This window comes from Corticium candelabrum, chromosome 21, assembly GCF_963422355.1.
Source record: "Corticium candelabrum chromosome 21, ooCorCand1.1, whole genome shotgun sequence".
NCBI classification, from domain to species: Eukaryota; Metazoa; Porifera; class Homoscleromorpha; order Homosclerophorida; family Plakinidae; genus Corticium; species Corticium candelabrum.
Genome location: NC_085105.1, coordinates 1,662,352 through 1,684,567, shown reverse-complemented (window position 1 = coordinate 1,684,567; position 22,216 = coordinate 1,662,352). Strand labels below are relative to the sequence as shown.

The 22,216-nt window shown below is 44.0% G+C and overlaps 2 protein-coding genes across 4 annotated transcripts; both read left to right on the top strand.

Moving 5' to 3' along the window:
• The first annotated feature begins 8,003 nt into the window (after window positions 1-8,003).
• On the top strand, window positions 8,004-8,763 carry LOC134196759 (uncharacterized). The gene has a single exon (XM_062665979.1). The coding sequence runs from the start codon at window positions 8,030-8,032 to the stop codon at window positions 8,663-8,665; it is 636 nt and encodes a 211-aa protein (XP_062521963.1). The 5' UTR covers window positions 8,004-8,029; the 3' UTR covers window positions 8,666-8,763.
• A 2,600-nt stretch (window positions 8,764-11,363) lies between these two features.
• LOC134196338 (uncharacterized) lies at window positions 11,364-14,071 on the top strand. Of its 3 annotated transcripts, XM_062665440.1 has the most exons (3): window positions 11,395-11,435; window positions 11,883-11,918; window positions 12,328-14,071. In XM_062665440.1, the coding sequence occupies exons 1-3, from the start codon at window positions 11,422-11,424 to the stop codon at window positions 13,802-13,804; spliced, it is 1,527 nt and encodes a 508-aa protein (XP_062521424.1). In that variant the 5' UTR covers window positions 11,395-11,421; the 3' UTR covers window positions 13,805-14,071. The 3 variants fall into 3 exon arrangements, with proteins under 3 accessions (XP_062521425.1, XP_062521424.1, XP_062521423.1); XM_062665441.1 differs by lacking the exon at window positions 11,883-11,918 and having other exon boundaries at window positions 11,364-11,435; XM_062665439.1 differs by lacking the exon at window positions 11,395-11,435 and having other exon boundaries at window positions 11,799-11,918.
• The last annotated feature ends 8,145 nt before the right edge of the window (window positions 14,072-22,216 follow it).

The following is a 22,216-nucleotide window of genomic DNA, read 5'->3' as shown; positions in this document are numbered from 1 at the left end:
TTCGATTTCATGCGTTGTAATTGTATTTGTAATCAGTGCATGTGTAGTGGAGTGTCTGGTCGCTGTTAGACACTGCTCCACCTTCCTGGCTCCAGGCGGTTACAGGATGTGCAAGAAAAACAGCAACCTTGCTAGACGTACACCTACATGCTTGCATTAGTAAAAACTTGTCAGCTTTAGTGTTTGCATGCATATGTTCTCTGTACCGGAATGGCCATGGGATGCTGTATACGACGTGTGAACGAATAGCACATGTACAGCAATGCTATAACGCTGAGATGACCGACAAAGTTGAGCAGAGATCTCTTAGATCTCTCAGATCGAATAGACCTATGCAACCTAGCCTGCAGCGACAGTCGGTGTTACCGTGTAGAGAGTCTGGGTGGAGCGTAGTGTGTGTTGTGGTATACCAGGTGTTCAGTAAACTAATAAATAATACATTCTGTGTACGTTTCTATGTTCTAGCTAACCGACTTGTTAGAGCTATCTACAATGTATAGACCTAAGTTTAACCGATTGACAAGACTTACTACAAAGTAGCATATTCACGTGCACTGCATCCTGGCTACATTCAAATAATCGTTCTCGTTACGTTCATGCATTACCGCATTGCACGTGCACACGTGGAGAGCGGCGAGGCGGATTTGACAAATTGTGCTCGGCGGAAAGCTGTGTATTACTCTCTGTTTGCGTTAACTTTGTCGATTGAAAATCCACGATTTCTCCGTTAGTCTCTAGAGCACGGACACGATGGTACGCGTCCTTAGGCTTAGAGAGACAGTCTTTCGAAACCGATACGTCTCTCATAGCATTTCCTGTAGGTGTGATAAAAAGACTAACAGAACCAATGCAACTGTTGAACGTCTGAGATAACAACACTGAGATAGATCCACGAACAGTCAGTGAGCTGAGTAACATCCGGGCTCTTATGGCACAAGTGATGACAATCTTGCGTCATTCTGTGATGTTCTCAGTGGCCAAATGAGACTCTCTCAAGAGAAATCTGGTTATAACCGCCCTAGACGCACTGGAAGACACCTTTAGTCCTATTGCCGTAATCTTAGAAGACGGTGCCCTAGCTATAGGGAGCAGACACAGGAAATATGCCGCGAAACCCACATTGTTCCTCATGGCTTTAGGTAGGGTTTTGCTTAGTCTCTTGCACGGCCCCTCTTAACGCGCGCGCGAGGAGCGGAGAGGGAGTGGTGTCCGCACGCGAAATTCCGGGTCTAGATTTACTTGGCGTCCAGTACGCAACTAGTTCAAGTGTCATGTTTCAATTGAGACCTCTCCTGTTAACCCTCATGTCCTTGGTACCGCTATATGGGAGTGCATCCAGTCTGCTCTAGTTAATTAAAAGAGATTTTTTAGTGCGACTCCTAAGGATGGAGATTAGACATACAGTAATTCCACACACTGATTTTAGATGATGTTTCACTGTGAACCACTTGCTTGCTGATTAATTAGTATGCTCGCATATACAGTTTGCTTGACCTGTCAGTTTGTTTAGTTTTTAGATCATCAGTAGTTTATGTGGCTGCTTGTTTGACAATTATGGTAGCAAACATATAGCTCGATCTATATAGTTGGCATTACCTCTAGCTAAACTGTTTTGTTGAGTTTGGTATTATTGTGTGTTTGCAATCAGAGCATGTGTATATAGTAGAGTGTCTGGTCGCTGTACGTGATGCATGGTCGCGCAAGAGACATGCACTTTTTGCCTAGCATGTACACATACCGTTAGACGACATAATTTGTCCATCAATATTTGCAGGGAGATTGTACAGGAGCGCAAAAATGAAATCGAAACTTATCTCACTTTTGACGTCAAAGTGTCAGTTGAAACATGTTCTAGGCTAGTCTCGCCCCAGACGCAGTGTGGATTGCAGTCCGGGTGCGCTGCCATCACCACGCGAATTTTTTCGGCCCATTTTCTTCAGTACCCGGATAAACGTCCCGTATACGCTGTAATCTGCACGTGCCATAAGCCCGTCCTTCACGTGCCAGCTTTACGTAATCCGCGCCAAATCCAGTCGAAAGTGCGTTTAGTCCCGCCTGTTTCTTTCGCGCTCTTTTCGATTTCGCGACATGTTTGCCAAGTTTTCGAGCTCTTTTCTTACGACATTCAAGGGCAGGTTAGCTAGTAAAGCCGTACCTATGCACACGTACATGAGACTCAATCTGCACTCCATCACGTGTCTACTTCTTTTTCAATGCATCTAGGTCCGCTAGACGCCTAAACAGGCAAGATTGTGCGAGACTGACCTTTCCCAAAGTGAGTCGAGAGAAGGGCCAGCTCATCACTGTGCCCAAAGCCACTCACTTTAGCGACCCACACAGTATCCCAATGATGCCCAGTGAGTCTGCCTGCAGAAATCTGGCTGGAAGAATCAATGAGCAGGCTTAGACTCGTACCCAGTCCTCCTCCGCGCTAGGTTGCTTACACCACGTGCGCTAGCTGTCACGTGTTTATACGTCCATGTGGTTTCACACGTGTGGTTGGCCTAAGCACGGTGCTTCGTCACGTGACAAACATGTTTGTAACGTGACCGAAATGGCGTGACATGATTGGTAGATACTACTTCTATTTAGCATGATAGTTTCCGTAGGAGCGCTTTTGTAATGCATGATTACACAATTAGAAAGACTAAGTACACAACAATTATAGAGCCACTAAGCCATTACGTGCCGATAACTTGTTGATGGCGTCCTTGTCCGTGAGAGTGCGACCAGAGAAGGACTTTCGAGAAGAGCGGTCTCAATGGTAAGTGCAAGTGCATTCGCGTGCGCCTAGACCTTCTAGATACCTGTCGAGCCACAGGAGTACGTGAAAGTAAAGCCTCTCTTTTTCAAAAGGCTGCGACGGGTCCTGATCCCTGTATCTGCCAGAGCACCGCGTTCAGGCGTCCCTGTTAGTTACGTCTAGCAGATTTTGTTGGACCAATTTTAAGCTAATATCAGTCACGTCGAGGTGGCTTGTATGGTGAGACAAGCTTTCCCGGAAGCTCGCCTGAGGATGGACCATGCCACCAGAACATACGTCTACGTTGGTATTGCCTTCGCAGCAGTCTCTGTTGGAGTTATAGCACATTCTACTGACGTTTCAGACTTGCGGAATCACCCCTCGCCTTATGCAAGTAAAATACGCACTGCGTACAAGAGGTGTGCACGTGCAGAGTGCCTGTTTGACCTGTAGATGTCACAAGGAGAAATCGACAAGATTCGAATCAAGCAAGTGGGACTTGTCCAACTCCAGCGAAGCAACATGTCTCAAGAGATTATGCGGAGACGCCAATCAATTGGCAATTAGGTAGAAACGACTCTGTCGTCCGAGATAGATCGAACGTTATCGGAAGTCCGACTGCTGTTCTCTTGGTTGAGGGCCTGTTTCGTGGCAAGATTTACGCCGTTTCTCCGTGAAAGACATCGAAGACACGATGCGTCGTCAAAGCCCTCATTTGTTTGGCATCTTGCAAGCGCTGGTCAAAGGGAAAGCCAACGAGGATGCTGACATCACACGTCTGCAGGCTCTCATCACCGGCACTGTGGCACTGAAGTTCTGAGATCGCCAAAGCAGTGGGATTGCACTCCTAACAGCCTACATGCTTGTTTGCTCGCGGTACAGGAAAACAAGCAATTACAGACCTCGACCATCTTGGTGTCTCACAATCATATCAACAGGTTTAGCGACGTCTAACTAAAGAACTTGGCGAATGATTACCAGGATGTACAGCAGCTCACGAAAGAGACACACATCTGGGTGTATGACAATCTGAATTTGTAGTTAGATTTAGATCTGCTTCAGATTTGTGAAGGTAGTCAAATGTACGAAATATGTCCGTCATGAGCTGCGTTATCCTACTCTAGACTCTGCTAGCCGGCGCAGTTTTACGAAGAGGATCGTGCATGTGCATGATGGCGTCGATTTGTGAGGCCAGGCGACTGACCGGTTGTAAGCAAGTTGTTAGACTCTTGCTAATCTACCACCTTCTGTGTCGTTTAGCAGAGCCTTTGCAACCTATTAGAAATCTTAGCTGAGACCAGCGGGCTGAGCTAAATAACTTAATTAGACTCAAAGCATGTCACGTGACGAAGCATAGTCCCAGTCCTTCTCCGTGCTTAGGCCAACCACACGTGTGAAACCACATGGACCTCTATACACACGTGACAGCTAGCGCACGTGGTGTAAGCAACCTGGCGCGGAGGAGGACTGGGTACGAGTCTAGAGCAGGCTGGAGACAACACTCAAGCCGGTGCATTCCTATTTGGCGTATTCAATCTTGAAGGAATTAGAGAGTTCCAAGCAATACATGAAGCCAAATCCATTGCCTCCCAGGTATATGTACGCGAATTTTACTAATTAGCCGTAATTCGCTAAAGCACACTTGAAGCAGTATGCAAGAGTTACTAAATGTAACATTGTACACACACAACTACAAACAGGTTGTTATTTGACTGGTACTGATTTGCCACAGATTGTTATCAGTGCTCAGTATAAACTTAGCTTATTATACATGTGGTGTGTGTGTGTGTGTGTGTGTGTGTGTGTGTGTGTGTGTGTGTGCGCGTGTGTGTGTGTGTGTTTATATTATCATATCCAACCGGTAATAACTATAACTGGTTAGAATTGAATTATACAGCATCGTAAACTGGTAAACAAATGTCACAGCTGTTGCACTAGCAGCTTGAATAGTGGCATGATTTTGCTGGACACTACTTTGACATGCCATTCATTGATCCAACCTTCCAAATATATGCAATCTTCTTCACATGTCGTACACAATGCAAAATATTAAGCATAGCATTTCTTCAGTAAAATTTTTCATTTAATTAATCAATTAATTAAAAGGCTGTACAGTACATGAACTGGTTACTTGTACAGTGTAATGACATGGATCACACTCGCTGAACCATTGATTTTCAAGGGACCAATATACAGACTTGGACAAAATTATAGGGACACCTGGCATTTTTGTGTCTAGTCTCACTTTGGCACTGAATTTTTCTTTACCAAAACCAAATGTTTTTCGAATTTCTTTTTTCATGGATTGCGCCATTGTTAGTATGTAACATAGCTTGTGTTTAAGACTGCAGCTGTACTTACTACCTACTGCGCATCTAGTTTGCTTTGAAGAAGGAAGATGGCCATTCCTACTTTTCTTGTCTTTGTACACGTTCATCGCTCTTGGATGCTCATTCTTGGCATACAATCTAAGAATGCTCTGTAGTAGAGAGTGAAAGCAATTTTGCGGGTCCTCTTATCAACATTATGGAAAAAAGGCGAATCATCTGTTTTTGCGCATTGATTTTTGCGCATGTCATCACAATTTGAATTGTTTTGCCATTTTAATCAATAAACAAATTTCAACGCATTCAAAAATCATGCGACACTAATTAATTACAAAAACTCCTGCTAAGACAAAAACTAAAAAAGGTATAGCAACGAAAGAACATTGACATGCCACTTCCGGTCCACGTTTTACGTAGCAAAATCTCAAACTGCTACCGCCAAAATGTCAGCTGCACTAAAACCGCTGCCCTTGAGACCGCCAAACTTAGGCGATAAGTTAGCCTGAACGTTCAGCTGCACGCAGTTGCAGAGTCTTGTTCCGTGCGATATTTCACGAGTTGCAGCGATGCCTCGAGGCAAACAGTTGAGTTCAAAAACGCGAGGGAAAATTGAAGCCCTTCACTCAGTTGGCCATTCTGTGCGTCAGATCGCAGCTTTTGTCCGCCGCTCCAGGAATTCGGTTTCATCAGTGCCTGCAACGGCTTTCCCATGGCAGCACAGGAGTGAACGCTCGGAGGCCTAGAAAAACCCACTGCTAACAGAAAACCATCGGCGTTTGCGACTGGGATGGGCAACCACTCACACACAATGAACTTTGGATGACTGGAAATCTGTTCTTTTTACAGATGAGTCAAAAGTCAGCATAGGAAACGATGGTGCTCTGTACGTTTGGCGTCGCAAAGGTGAGGAATTTCTCCCTGAATGTTGTGACCGTAAGGTCCAGCACGCGGCTAGTGTGATGGTGTGGGGATCGATGTGTTGGCATGGTGTGGGGTCTCTGGTGAAACTGGAAGGTCGTTTGGACAGCACGGCGTACCAACAGGTTCTGGAGGAGCACATGCTTACAGACGCAGCGGCACTGATAGGAGACGACTTTGTCTTCCAGCAGGACAACGCGCCAATCCACACGTCTCGGTCAACAAGACAATGGCTACGCCAACATGACGTCACACTGTTGGACTGGCCGCCAAAATCGCCTGATGCGAATCCAATCGAGAACTTGTGGCATGAACTCAAAACTGCTGCCAACCGTCGCGAACCGAGAACTGCAACTGAGCTCTGGAATGCTCTACAAGAGGCGTGGCAGCAGATTCCAGTCGCTCGTGTCCGGAACTTGGCAGAAAGTGTTCCGCGACGTCTGGACGCAATCAGGACGGCGAGAGGCGGAACACTCGGTACTGAGGAACTGGTGAAGGGCTTCAATTTTCCTTCGCATTATTAAAACCGGCTTTCCTAAAAGCCACGAAACAAAATCAGAGAGAGTCTAACTTACGACGCTTACGCAGTCATGACGTCATACAGTTTTAGGTCTCGTTTTCCGCAATGCGAAACGTAAAGAAAACAATTTAGGGTCTACAGTATTCTCAAGAAACCTAACAATCAACGCGGTAACTATTAAGTTCTTAACAATATTGATAGTTGGTAAATGGTGACCTAATTATTGTGTTACTACATACCCACAGCGGGGTGTCCCTATAATTTTGTCCAAGTCTGTCTAAGGACACCACAAAAAAAGTATAGCTGCACCATTTTTGCAGCACTGGCTGTTAAAGGCAAAACATACATACACGCCTGCACTGGAACATGTACAAAAACCCTTTTTTTGCTAAAGTTGCACTGATAAAACAGTTTTACTTATTCTCCAATAACTGATAATCTAGACCAATACAAGCCGATACCGATCGACACACGTAGCCAATCCAATATTTCACGATTATCTGTAATATTGACAACTTAATTAGTTAACATCGATGCTGCTGAGCTGAAAACAACACATCGAATACCACCAGGAAAGAAAGCTCAACAGCAGCAGCTCCACTTCAAGAGGCTAACCAGAAAAAGACAAAAACAAAAAGCAAAAGGGATTCTAAGGTAACGACAAGTCTCGAGTTAGTCCAAAGGAGTCGTGATGCTTTCTGTTCTACATCAGAGCACCAGACAAGAGTGAAGCAAAACGCGTCACAGGAAGTCTGAAGAAACATAGTGATGAGGTACGATGCACTTTGGGTCTTGTCTGTGCTCTAGCAAAGTCCTATTATAACTTCTGACTAAGATTACACATAAGACCTTCACATACTATATGACATTGAGCTAGTTAGCTGCATAGAAAAGCAGGCCAGTCTTCATTGTTAGGAGACGATACTCCACTGAATCATCTTAGATGATTAATAGCTACATCTGGCTGGGTACAGGCATACACGTTGGGACAGACTAGATACTGCATCCAGACATCACAATGGTCGGCCATGGAAGGCCGATGCATTCAAAGTTGCATTTCATGTAATTATTGGATTCGGCTCAAGGGGCATTGCTAATTACAGCCTGTTATCAATTAATGTACACAATCTGTTTATAAATAACTAACATAATTGCAGTTGTAATGCCATGTTTGGGGTACTTCATCTGTTTTAAATTGCAGAAGCACTGTTCGTTGAAGCCAATTTTTATGGAGGCAGCTCATCACCACCGTTCAGCAGCTGCACAAAGAGTTGATGGGGATCATGATCACTCAAACAAAGAACTATCAAACAAACCAGAGCAGCCACTACAGCAGAGACAAGGGCAGCATATGGGAGAATAGCAACACGTGCTCACACAGAACTGCCAATTGAAGCAGTACCATCAGCCACAGTGTGCCGTGAAGTCACAAAGGTTGTCAGCAAGTCCAATTGCAATCTAGAAATTTTTCAAAGCAATGTTGGCTGGATTGACGATGGAATTATCAACTCAGCCCAGCGGATGCTGAAGGAAAGGTTTTCGGAAAAGAACGGTCTCCAGAACACCCTTTTGTCGCAGCAGCTGCAGTTTGTAATGACTAGGCAAAATTCAGTTCAAATTTATAACATTGGCAATCACTGGGTAACGACGTCAAGCGATGAACAAGGGAGTATACATTTGTATGACAGCTTGGTCAGATACAAGCTATCGAGTCACCTAGAACAGCAGATTGCATCAATCTACCGAAGCAATGAGAAGGAGATTACAGTTTCAATAAGAGCAGTTCAGCAACAGAGAGGTGGCAATGATTGTGGGCTATTTGCAATTGCTTTCGCCCACGACGTTACTTCTGGCATTGATCCTGAGTATGTGACTTACATTCAATCTGACATGAGAAAACATCTGTTCTCGTGCGTCAAGAAAGGCTATATAACACCATTTCCACGTTATTGTCGAGGCCGCCGTGACATCACAAGGTGTAAGCGTTCTGTAGCCTCTTTCGCTATTTATTGTGTTTGCAGGCAGCCAGACAGTTTTGGAAGGCTGATGATCCAGTGCAACCGTTGTGATGAGTGGTTCCATTGCAAGTGTGTTTGTTTGAAACCACCTGGCAGAACATTTTACTGTCCAACATGTTCGAGTGAACAAGGTTGTTAGTTGACACAACAGACTTTGTACAACAAGCAGTAAACAGTTGCTAGTAATACTGTGGCACTTCACGTAAGGATGTTTTCAACTTTTTCCTTTTACGAGACTTGACCAATGATATTACTTCGTAGCAAGCAAAACAGTAGTCTTGTTGCTTCAGGCTATCTGTTTATGTGTACTTTCAGCGTCAAAGTTTACAGATATACCTATACATGCATATAACAAATATTTATAAATAGCCACTTGCAACTTGCAACGCAACTAGACTCGAGCCAGTCTCTCCCGCCCCTGCCATTCCCCAGATGTCTCGTCGAAGCTCGGACGAGACATCGAGGAGGAGGAACGGTAAGAGTGGAAAGTAGGGGCGGGAAGAGGTAGGGGCAGGTAAAGGTAGGGGCAGGGAGGTAGGGGCGGGGAATGGTAGGGGCGGGGAATAGTAGGGGTGGGGAACGGTAGAAGCGGGGAGAGACTGGCTCGAGTCTACAACAAAACCACAGAGTACTCATGTCTTTTTAGAAGTAAATCCGTGAACGTTTCCAGTAATCCAGTTTTTGTACATGTAAGGAGCATCCTTTGCATAGATGCAGTATGCTGTTAACCCCTGCCAGCATGCAGGCATTTCAGGGAACTCTATCAATTCAATCAGGGGGCCCTTGAAGAGTCAGTGGTTGGGGGCGGCAGCAACTCGATCATGCTGTCCATGAGGATCTGATGGATCACTAGGCAACCTATTTCAGTTAGCCTGCTTGCCATGGGACTACAGTACTGATTTGAAAAAAGGCTGATAGGCCACAAAATAGGCCGGGCTGGTTTCAAGGTTTCAAGGCAAGTAGTAAGTTGTATAAGTGATAGTAGCAGCCCAGGAGATGTGTATCATCCTGACTTCATGATGGGGCAACCGGGTTATTTTTTACATATCCGTTCAAAACCCCTGCAGTTGTTAACTCATATACATATATATATATATATATATATATATATATATATATATATATATATATATATATATGTAACATTTACTTTTAAAATACATTTAAAACTACTCGTCACTTGCCACAGCTAACAAATCCCAAAGGTCACACTCAGTGTAAAATTGCAAACTAGTGCGTATATATATATATATATATATATATATATAGAAAATATATGAATATATATATATATATATATATATATATATATATATATATATGTATGTATATATATTAGCCAGAGCAGTAAACCTAGATGCCAGAAGTATGCAGGTCACACAAAAACATACACTCATTTTGTATTCAACCAAGAACACTCAAACAACCAAGAACACGTCATTCCCACGTAATTTAGCCATTCTAAATTATTGAAACTTACAAGTAGCTACGAAGACCACAGTTTTACGGGAAAATTTACTTTAAGAAGTGATGTCTTCCTGGCTGTTTTTGATGGTACCAGTCTCGTCGTTTCAGTTGGCCATCACAACAAATCACTCCCACGTGTGCGCTGCTGTCTGGAAATATAGCGTGCGTTGAAGTCATGCCCATGAAGCGCACGCTACAAGTCCTCAGACCAAAAGTCCATGTAGCGCGCGCTACAAGTCCATAGCGCTATTTAACGGTATTCATGTAACACATGTCTTCCAGGACCGCCGATGAGTCTTATCTTATGTATTGCAATAAAATGCCTATTTCGTCGTGGTGGAGCACGTGGAGCTCTAAGCGGGGGCACGCACCGGCGCGCTAGAAAACTAAGCGAGGTCCTACGGGACGTTGGCTGGTCTTACAACAACAATGCTGCTAATAGAGGAAGTAACAAGGTCACTGAACCGTCCGCTGCCTTGACATCAACATACAGTTGCTCTTGTTTCGCGACTAGTTGCTTGATATTTCTGACTCCTTTTCTCGTTCTGCGTCATCTTGATAGCCTGCGACTTCCTCTACTGTTACGTAACATCTTTGTATTGTAATATGACCTCTAGAATGTACAGTTAATGGGATGTCACTTAATTAACATCTGGGTGTGGTAAACAAATACAGCTGCATACAGTCACTTCCGAGCGCAAAGTCAACGCGAACAGAGATTAACTAAACGTGTAAATCGCGATTGGAGGAAGAGAGGCAGCGGTTTCCTTTGAGTGGCGAATGTCTCCAGCCGGTCTTTCTCCGCCGCGGGATGTCCGGCTGGACTCTCGAGCCTAGTGTGACGTGGGCTAGCTCGACAGCCATTCTCACAACGGGTAGAGTGCAAGATGCGCCCACTGCAGTCGGAGTAGTAGCCGGTTCGCCGGGCCTCTTTGGTGTGCGTGCGTTTGGTGTGCGTGCGTGCATGCGTCCGTGTGTCACGAAAGGTGCGTCTTCTTCGCTGAAGTGGCGCAAAGATATCTAGATTGATGCCGCCCATAGGTAATCCTGTCCACAAACAAGCAAAACACCAACGCTAATAAAAACATATTACCATCTGGCGAAGGTAATATAATAAGTTAATAGCTGACTTCGCGGAGTACACCTGCAGTGCGATAATGAATTTGTTATCTAGATAGACCCTCAGTTTGGCAGAGTATTAACAATTAAGGCGTGCACTAAACGGTCACGTTGATATGTTAAATCAACTATAACACGAGTGGTTGGGATGTTGGCGTACTAGGAGACGCCAACATCTCTACCACCCATGTAATAACTGCTAATTATTACATGCACACACATTTGAGAACGCATCGCGTGCTGGTCTGGGTCATTCACCTAGACTCTCGCTGTCGTATTGTTTCAGCCGGAACGAACAAAAACGAGACGATGCAAGTCATCAGGTCAGTGACTGTATCTACAACGCAATTTGACGTATCGGTATCTAGCTGTGCACGAATCAGTGTAAAGTCGAGACGTTCTTTGAACTCCCAAGGCGTAGTCGTCTAATGCTGGCCTAGATAGCAGCATGCGAATGGCTCGCGTAGCTAATTAGAAGCTATGCATGCATACTAACTGTTGTGTAGACACATGCATGCACATGCAGTCTACATGTTTAGTTTGAAGCCGTTGCTACAGTACCACGACTGGTTTTTCAATTACAAGCACTGTGAGAATGTCTGGCTGAATGATTGTCCAGCTGCCACTTGTCTAGCGCATGTACGCATGCATGGAATCGTTAACTTAACGTTTAATGGTCAAGTCACACGGTATTATTACAGCCACATGCATTTGACACCGCGTGCTGGTCGGGGTCATTCACTTAGGCTCTCGTTGTCGCATTGTTTCAGCCGGAACGAACAAAACGAGACGATGCAAATCATCAGGTCAGTGACTGTATTTACAACGCAATTTGACGTATCGGTATCTAGCTGTGCACGAATCAGTGTAACAGTCAAGACGTTCTTTGAACTTCTAGCTAGGCGTAGTCGTCTGATGCTGGCCTAGGTAGCAGCATGCGAATGGCTCGAGTACTTAATTAGAGGCTATGCATGCGTAGTAACTGTTGTGTAGACACATGCATGCCGATGAAGTCTGCATCATGTTTAGTTTGAAGCCGTTGCTACAGTACCGCGACTGGTTTTTCAATTGCAAGCACTGCGAGAATGTCGGGCTGAACGATTGTCTAGATGCCACTTGTCTAGCGCATATACGTATACGCATGCATGCAGTCGGTAAAGGAGCGCTACCTGGTACGTTGTCTTACCAACTAGAGCTAGCTGTTGTTTGTTGTAGCGCAACTCGAGCTAAAAGTCATCTATTGCCTCAGCTGTTGTTTGCATTCCTTCTGGTCAATGTTGTTGCACCGGAATGGAATGCTGCCTACAACGTGTGGGCAAATAATCTACAGCAATGCCGAGATGACCGACTATCAGACGGTTCCTCCATGCCTCAGATCAATTTCTCTTCTCAACTGATTCCGTCAGAACAAGCGGTTGCTAACTGGTCATTTGGTTTACATGAATGGCTGGATGTTTTGAACTTGACTGGACCATGTCTCCCAGAGAACGGGACTGAAAAAATTAATCATTTGAAGTGGCTTGCGGATGCAGCTGCAGGTGGTGGCAGGGATGCTGCAAGAAACGTGGTCAAAGCCACCTATGCTGCATACTGTCTATGGGCTCAAATACTGTATTCATCTGGTCAGGGACATCTTGTTGTCATTCCAGGATACCGAGAGAACTCTACATTGCTGCAGGACTTGGATGACGCTCAGACTGTGATGAGGAACGCATTTCATTTGTCGTTAGACAGAGTAGAGTGTACAGAGGTGAATACCGGACAATGTGAAGGAGAGTTGGATAACTCAACGTTGACAACTGATGACAGAAATATTGGTGCAATATGCGGTAACGCTGTGACAGAAAACTCAGAGGAATGTGATGACGGCAATCATTGGGACGGTGATGGGTGCTCTTCGTACTGCACAATAGAAGGATGCCCTGTCTCAACAACTTCTACCCCAACCATTCCTGCAACCCCGACTGAAGAACAAAGTAAATCATCAACGGAAGCAACAGCAACCGAAGCAACAGCAACCGAAGCAACAGCAACTGAAACAGCAACGGTAAATTCGTCAAGCAGTGATGCTCCTACTGCAATGGCACGACGGCGTCGATCCATGCATTCACCTGATGATGGTTTACATCCCAATTCGACGTTGCCGCCGGCTATGCCTACCTCTGAAGCAACTCCAGCGCAACCGTCATTTTGTGCGTTTAATGACTGTGTAGTGAGTTCACTGAGACAAGGAACAGTACATTTGTCTAACTTTGCTTTGCATGCTAACCACACTGAGATAGATCCACAAACAATCAGAGAACTTAGTAACGGCCGGGCTCTTATGGCACAAGTGATGACAATCCTGCGTCATCATGTGATGTTTCCAGTGGCCAAATTAGACTCCCTCAAGAGAAATCTGGCTAGAACCGCCCTAGATGTACTGGAAAACACCTACTCTATTGCCGTAAGCTTAGAAGATGGTGCCATATGGATCAGACTGACGGGTGTATGTTGTGAACTTGTACATTGCTGCGATTCCGAGTATAAATTAACTTGGCGTCCAGTACACAACTGGTTCAAGTGTCATGTTTCAATTGAGAGCTCTTCTGTTAACCTTCATGCCCTTGGTACCGCCATATGGGAGTGCATCCTGTCTGCTCTAGGAGAGATGTTCCAGTGCGACCCTGAAGGATGGAGATGCATACAGTAATTCCACAGACTGATTTGACGTGATATTTCACTGTGAACCGCTTGCTTGCTGATTAGTTTAGTATGCTCGCATAACTGACTGCTTCGTCTGTGAACCGCTTGCTTACTGATCAATTTAGTCTGCACGTATAAATTGTTTGCTTGGCCTGTCATTTTGTTAGTTTGTGGATCATCTAGAGTTTGTGTGGCTCCGCGTGTTTGGTAGCAAAGCATGTAGCTACTATCTAGCTGTAGTTAAATAAGAAATAAACTGTTTTGTTGAGTTCGATTTCATGCATTGTAATTGTAATTGTAATCAGTGCATGTGTAATAGAGTGTCTGGTCGCTGTTAGAACTGCTCCACCTTCCTGGCTCCCAGCGGTTACAGGATGTGCAAGAACAACAACAGCAACCTTGCTAGACGTACACCTACATGCTTGCATTAGTAAAAACTTGTCAGCTTTAGTGTTTGCATGCATATATTCTCTGTACCGGAATGGCCATGGGATGCTGTATACGACGTGTGAACGAATAGCACATGTACAGCAATGCTATAACGCTGAGATGACCGACAAAGTTGAGCAGAGATCTCTTAGATCTCTCAGATCGAATAGACCTATGCAACCTAGCCTGCAGCGACAGTCGGTGTTACCGTGTAGAGAGTCTGGGTGGAGCGTAGTGTGTGTTGTGGTATACCAGGTGTTCAGTAAACTAATAAATAATACATTCTGTGTACGTTTCTATGTTCTAGCTAACCGACTTGTTAGAGCTATCTACAATGTATAGACCTAAGTTTAACTGATTGACAAGACTTACTACAAAGTAGCATATTCACGTGCACTGCATCCTGGCTACATTCAAATAATCGTTCTCGTTACGTTCATGCATTACCGCATTGCACGTGCACACGTGGTGAGCGGCGAGGCGGATTTGACAAATTGTGCTCGGCGGGAAGCTGTGTATTACTCTCTGTTCGCGTTAACTTTGTCGATTGAAAATCCACGATTTCTCCGTTAGTCTCTAGAGCACGGACACGATGGTACGCGTCCTTAGGCCTAGAGAGACAGTCTTTCGAAACCGATACGTCTCTCATAGCATTTCCTGTAGGCGTGATAAAAAGACTAACAGAACCAATGCAACTGTTGAACGTCTGAGATAACAACACTGAGATAGATCCACGAACAGTGAGTGAGCTGAGTAACATCCGGGCTCTTATGGCACAAGTGATGACAATCTTGCGTCATCTTGTGATGTTCTCAGTGGCCAAATGGGACTCTCTCAAGAGAAATCTGATTATAACCGCCCTAGACGCACTGGAAGACACCTATAATCCTATTGCCGTAATCTTAGAAGATGGTGCCATAGCTATAGGGATCAGACACAGGAAATATGCCGCGAAACCCACATTGTTTTTTCATGGCTCTAGGTAGGGTTTTGCTTAGTCTCTTGCACGGCCCCTCTTAACGCGCGAGCGAGGAGCGGAGAGGGAGTGGTGTCCGCACGCGAAATTCCGGGTCTAGATTTACTTGGCGTCCAGTACGCAACTAGTTCAAGTGTCATGTTTCAATTGAGAGCTCTCCTGTTAACCCTCATGCCCTTGGTACCGCTATATGGGAGTGCATCCAGTCTGCTCTAGTTAATTAAAAGAGATTTTCTAGTGCGACCCCTAAGGATGGAGATTAGACATACAGTAATTCCACACACTGATTTGAGATGATGTTTCACTGTGAACCACTTGCTTGCTGATTAATTAGTATGCTCGCATATACAGTTTACTTGGCCTGTCAGTTTGTTTAGTTTTTAGATCATCAGTAGTTTATGTGGCTGCTTGTTTGACAATTATGGTAGCAAACATATAGCTCGATCTATATAGTTGGCATTACCTCTAGCTAAACTGTTTTGTTGAGTTCGGTACTAATGTGTGTTTGCAATCAGAGCATGTGTATATATAGTAGAGTGTCTGGTCGCTGTACGAGGTGCACGGTCTCGCAAGAGACATGCACTTTGCTCTAACTTCCCAGCGGTACGTAACTTTCCTTCTTTGCTCTAACTTCCCAGCACCATTGTAATGTGATTGTTAGACGTACACCTAGAAACACTTGTGCAGTGTTTGCCTATCATGTACACATACCGTTAGACGACATAATTTGTCCGTCAATATTTGCAGGGAGATTGTACGGGAGCGCAAAAATGAAATCGGAACTTACCTCACTTTTTACGTCAAAGTGTCAGTTGAAACATGTTCTAGGCTAGTCTCGCCTCAGACGCAGTGTGGATTGCAGTCCGGGTGCGCTGCCATCACCACTACTACAGCGCATCTAGTCTCGCGTAGCCAGACCCATTCCGCCGCGTCATCCTTTCGCGCGAAATGGGGTCTGAAATCGGCTATCTAAAGACCGGATTTGGTTTCTCAAATGCTTCACTAAAGACCAGACTGGTATGCACGCATCCTATCTCATTATAGTCCTTGTGCGGAAGTTCGTAGCGTGTCATTTCATTTCACACACCCCCGGGTATACCAAGTTTTTCTATTACGGATGTAAAGAGATGTTGTAGTACATAAATATTTTAAATGTTGGCAGCGTCGGAAATGTGCGACACCTGCACTAGAGCATATCAATCAGTAAGTAAAGCCTTGGACACCAGACCGTCGTGAGAAGAGCGCAATGCGGGCTTTGCAGAGTTTTCTTGATTTAGCTAATGTTGTTTATAATTGTATTTACACTACTCCGTTTATTAATTAAGTGATAAGTAAATAAACTCGTTGCGCAACGTTAACTAAATACGCTAAAATAGCTACTGCGTCAAGTGTACGTACTACATCGTATATACTGCGATTAATCTATAAAAGTAGTATGGTCACTCAATATCAGACTCTGAATCAGATTCCGAATCATCTTCATCAAAGTCAGAAGGTAGTGCTGTATCGTCCAACTTTGCGGAGGTGGAGTTAGCTTTCTCTGATTCTAGAGTGTTGCACTCTTCCTGGCGTTGGTTTTTACAATTGCAACACCCGCAAACATCGGTGCATCCCAAACCGGAATCAAAACATGAACATGCACATTGGTAGCTTGTACAAATGGCGTACCGACGCCTCACACCGTTTCATAAAGTCGTCACGGCAGGGCAATGAGTTTTCTAGGCCAGACATTGCCAGCCGAACAGAATCCAATTTTTTGTTGTATGAGATGGAAAGTGGCTCGTTTACCTTTCCCTCTAAAACATGACGTAGTATCGAACGCATGCATTCCTGGCAGAGCAATCACAAGATCTTAACCTAAGCTGTTTGCAATTGCTCCTAAATCAATAATTCGTCTACGTTCTTTGGTACCAGTCGACCACAATAATCAGGCATCAATAGAGAATGAATGGTAAATTCCAATGACTGCGACATCAGTGTCTGGCGACGATATCACGGCAGTCTGCGCTTGACCATCTTCCGTCGAACATGCAAGTTTGGCATGAACAAATATTCTCGTGTCGGCCTCTTAGTGATCACATGTAAGAGCTGGTTCACGAAACCAGTGCGTTCGAATTCCATCCTCTGACATTATCCGGTTCTACAAAGCTACGCGGTTCCACAATGACAGCGGTACTTGCACTACGCTGCACTAGTATACCACTAGTACAGTGGGTGGAACTCTTTCCAGACAATGTCTCTTCTAGGATATCATTATTAATTTAGGAAAGGGTATTCCCAGAGACAGAATTCAGATGTCCATGGCTGTCAGACTTCAAGCACAAGACATCCCAACTGTAGATGATGCTGTTCGATCATTTGAAGGAGAGGGAGGAGTTCTAAATAGACTTTCTGAATTCGGTACGGACCGCATCAGATGCGACCATGTTCGCCAAGCGAGATTACAAGCCTTTACGTTGAGATTTAGTTTTGATAACATTTACTCAGAAACAGTCAACGGCCGTTGGCAGCAACTACATGACTCTTGGCGCTACTATTATCACCTTACAACTACCTTCTAATAGCATCTACAATATCATATACAATACGCCAATATGATGTAATACCATAATTTAGCCCGTGACTCAATTTGATGCGATGTGCTGCACGGCGGTATAGGTTACAGTTAATTAGTTGGGGAATCCCCAAGTTGTTCGCTGTCCGGAAATTTGTTAGTCGGCGCTGCCAGCTCTCATGATCCAGGAGTATTTCCAAAGCACCATCGACCACCAACGTGATCGTGCCCTCCACGACCTCGTAACGCTAGCGATCTTGCCGAACATGTGACAGCATTCTTTCAACGCACGCTCTACCGATCAACCCCTACCGAGTGCTAAACGATGTCTTTGACTCGGATCCGTTGTTTATTGTGTGTGCGTGCGTCCTTCAACGAAACCCCTAACAGATGTCGATACCGATACTAGAGGATCTCTAGCTGCGTGTTGTTGCATTCTTAGCTAATTAGAGACTCTGTAGAAAGGTTACGATACAGTACAAACGTAATTCACGCGATCATGCAGTACGTTGCTTGTGTAAAGTTAGTTGGTATTGAATTGGCGGTTATTCTGCCGGTTCAGTACGACATACGTAAATGTAGTAGTCGGACGCGGTACCGTCGAGGGGAGGGGCGTGTCAGCAGGAGTGTACACGTACGTTCCCTATGCCCTCCTGCCATGAGCACTGCTTGCGTGTCCACCTCTAGTATTTGGTCTCGTAATTCTCACTTGTAGTCAGTGTGGGTTCTGTTCTCACGGTACAGGAGAGACACAGCATGAGGTTGTAGACGTTCTATCTGCGCTGTCGGGTAGTGTTCTATGTGATGTACAAAATCTAGACATGAAGTGCAACTTGCAGTTGGGCCAATCGTACTCCTACATCTACAGTAATGACGCGACCATGCACTTCGAGTTACTAAAAATTAGTAACTGTCTGAAGCGCCGTACGTACAGGTGCAGAAACACGGTACAGGAAACGTGCTGATGTGATTAGCAGAAACCGCGCCTAGTTTAATTGCATCAATGTATCAGCACGCGTTGGAATGCACCCCTACGCCGTCCAATGGACTCCCTACCGCGTACACTGCTACTCGCTCTTTCAATTTTCTTTTTCTGATGTACTCAAATTATTTGAAAGAACGGATGAGCGTTCAATTTCTGTTAGTTCAAATCCGGCCATCAGTTCATCTAGACAACTACGTCCGCTTTCTCCTAGGCAAAGCAATTTCTAATATACTGAACCTAAAAATTTACAAATTTGAAATAATAAAATTTGAAATTTTGATTTTTTAAAAATTAAAATTTGAAAATGTAATGCAAATTTTAAAAAAATAAAAACGTTATGTAAAAAATTAGAAATTAGAAATTAAAAAATTAAAATTAAAATTTGAAAATTTAAAATTTAAAAATTTGAAAATTTGAAATTTGAAATGGCCGAAAGACCCACTGACCTAGAACAGCCTCTGCTTTCTGATTTAGACATTACAGCTATGGAATAGTGCGTATGTGTTGTGTTACTTTAGACACATAACTGTTGCTGGGACTTGTAGACTGGCAGTGCTAATTGTAAACAGACTACAGAGTACGTGTACTGTACTCTGATCCGCGTGAGTGTACTTATCGAGTGCAAGTTATCACAGTAAGAACTTGGACTTGGCCAATCACATATATACAGGAGCAAGCTAGACTGCCCAGAAACAACGCGGAACGCCTACATGTCTGGTTACCTGAAATCGGTTCCCAGGTGGCATGATTTCACTCGCCAAAACTAATCCATCTCTAGGCAATAAGTAGTCTGTGCTTCCACTCCACGTGTATCTGTTCAGAATGTGAATCAGGCGACTTCAGCTTGAACAGCAGTCTCTTACCCTTGAGAAACCGTACTCAAGAAATGGCTTCCTACACGTCTCTACGCAGGCAAAGTCTCTCACAAGATGCACGAAATGGTAAGTAGTGAACTTACTTACAAAGCCTAGTCAACGGCAAGATGATCTACGGTTCAGAAGCAGACATGGAAACGTGGACTTTGTGTACAGCAAGATCGGCGAAAGGTGCGTGTTACCCTCGAGATTGCGCATGCTCTAGAAGCTCGGCCCCCCCCGAATATCGCCTATTCCGGCAAAAGTTCCTCCTCCTCGCGTGATTCACGTGCGTTTAGCTCAGCGACTGCGCGAAAGAGCCTGGCTTGCGAGGCTACAATCTGCCATAGCAGAGATGTTCCAGTGTGACCTTGTAGGATGGAGATACATACAGTAATTCCACACACTGATTTGACGTGACGTTTCAGTGTGAACAACTTGCTTGTTGATGTCAATTTAGTATGCTGGCTTAGACTTGCTCGGTCTGCGATCAGTTTGTTAATTTGGTTCATTATCACTAGTTTATGTGGCTGCATGCGTGTTTGACAACCATGGTAGCTAGCAAAGCTATCTCTAGTTAGATTGTTTTGTTGAGTTGGATCTCATTGTAATAATTGTATTCACAAGCAGTGTTTCTGGTCGCTGTGGTGGTCTCGCAAGAGACACTTTGTTTTTCTACGAAGTTGATATTTCAGTTGAACTGATTTCCCAGCGGTCACATGCATGCAGGATGGGAACAATAACTGCAGCCTTGTTGACGTACGCCTACATAAATTTACAGCTGTAAAACTTTAACTTGGTCAATTTTAAGGTTCAGTTTGCATGCATCTTCTCAATGTTGTACCTAAACGGGATGCTGCATACTAGCGAACAAATGCACACACACATATATATATATATATATATATATATATATATATATATATATATATATATATATATATATATGCATATATACATGCATATATATATATATATATATATATATATATATAAATACATGTATATACACGTATATATATATATATATATATATATATATATATATATATATATATTAAACTATATTAAAAGAATCCATGTCATAGCTAAACAAAGCTAACTTATCTACTATCAATTTAGCATTGTACTGCCAAAGCTTACATGACAACTGTTCGTGTAAATTACATAAAGTTTTACTAAAAATCAATCCGTTGAACAGAGATGTTTTCTTCGCAATGGATTTCAAAACCTCCAGGCTGTGCATTGACCACACTCCATAAGTTTCAACTATTAGAGGATAGAAAATCCCCCCAGCAGCTGCAACGTTCTCATCATGTCAAAGATCTTTCTCACATTCCCCAGCTTCAGCAGCACACCTGCTTCACTTGCAGCGTTGATAATGTGAGAAGAGCCGAATGAATTCCTGACCAACACATCAAAATAGGCAGGTTTGCCCTGAGAAAAATCAGGGTAATAAACATCACCCGGTCTATCAAAGGACAGAGTCGAGCATCCTTGTTCACGACGTGTACCAGCATTTTTTTTCAAGAGACAGTGGTAGATAACATCACATACAGCATCATGACGTTTAATTCTCAACGGTCCGCAACCAAGGGCATGGTTGCAACTATATATATATATATATATATATATATATATATATATATATATATATACTGACTGGTTTACATGATTGCATTGCTCAATGTTGCAAGAGTAGCTATTTGCATGACTAAAAATTTTAGTCTAGTCTAGTAAACTATAGATGTTAGTGTAGACGCGTGGTTATACTGTCACATGTCTATAGTAACACACACCTTACAATGCTATAGAGCGGAGTAGAATGTAGCGTGTGTTGTGTTGGCTATCAGAATGCTCGAGATCAGCATCAGGATCGAGCATTCTGTGTTGGTAGCCTATCTATATAGAGACACGTGATCGTCGAACTGTAGAGACAACAAAACAAGCCTATGAGCAATATCGAAAGGTTCTAGAGAAATCGATCATCTAGCTTTCAGTGAGGCTGCTCGACAGTCTCCGCCCTCGTCATTCCCCGGATTGTCCAGAAAAGTCCGTTCCACCAACAGGGACTCAGGAATTCGGCGCGTAGACTCGTGAACAATCTCGACGAAAGCGCGGCAAGACTGACCACGATCGAGTCTACTTCTCAACCGTTTTGATAGACTCAACCCACAATTTACCTCTCTGCCCTCGTCATTCCCCGGATTGTAATTCCCCGGATTGTAATTCCCCGGATTGTCATTCCCCGGATTGTCATTCCCCGGATTGTCAATTCTCGCCTCATGGTTTCGAGCCTTTAATGAATTAATTAAACGCAGGTGATAAAATGATCTTTCAGATCAGTTGAGAAATGGTAGGTTTTCAAAAGTACAATACAAGTTCTGAATACAACACGTACAAGCTAAGGCAACACTAGAGGCATGCATGTCATTTCCGGCCGCGGACTTTGGGTGGGCGCTACAATAGCACACTTCTGCAGCTTCAGTTCAAGTCAATGTTTATATTTCATATGATTGCTGAAGCCGAGCATCCATTGGTTGGCTATTGAACGATTCCGGATATCAATTGCAGTCGGCGATCCACGTACTGCAGTAGCAGAACAAGTCGGAGCTATAGAT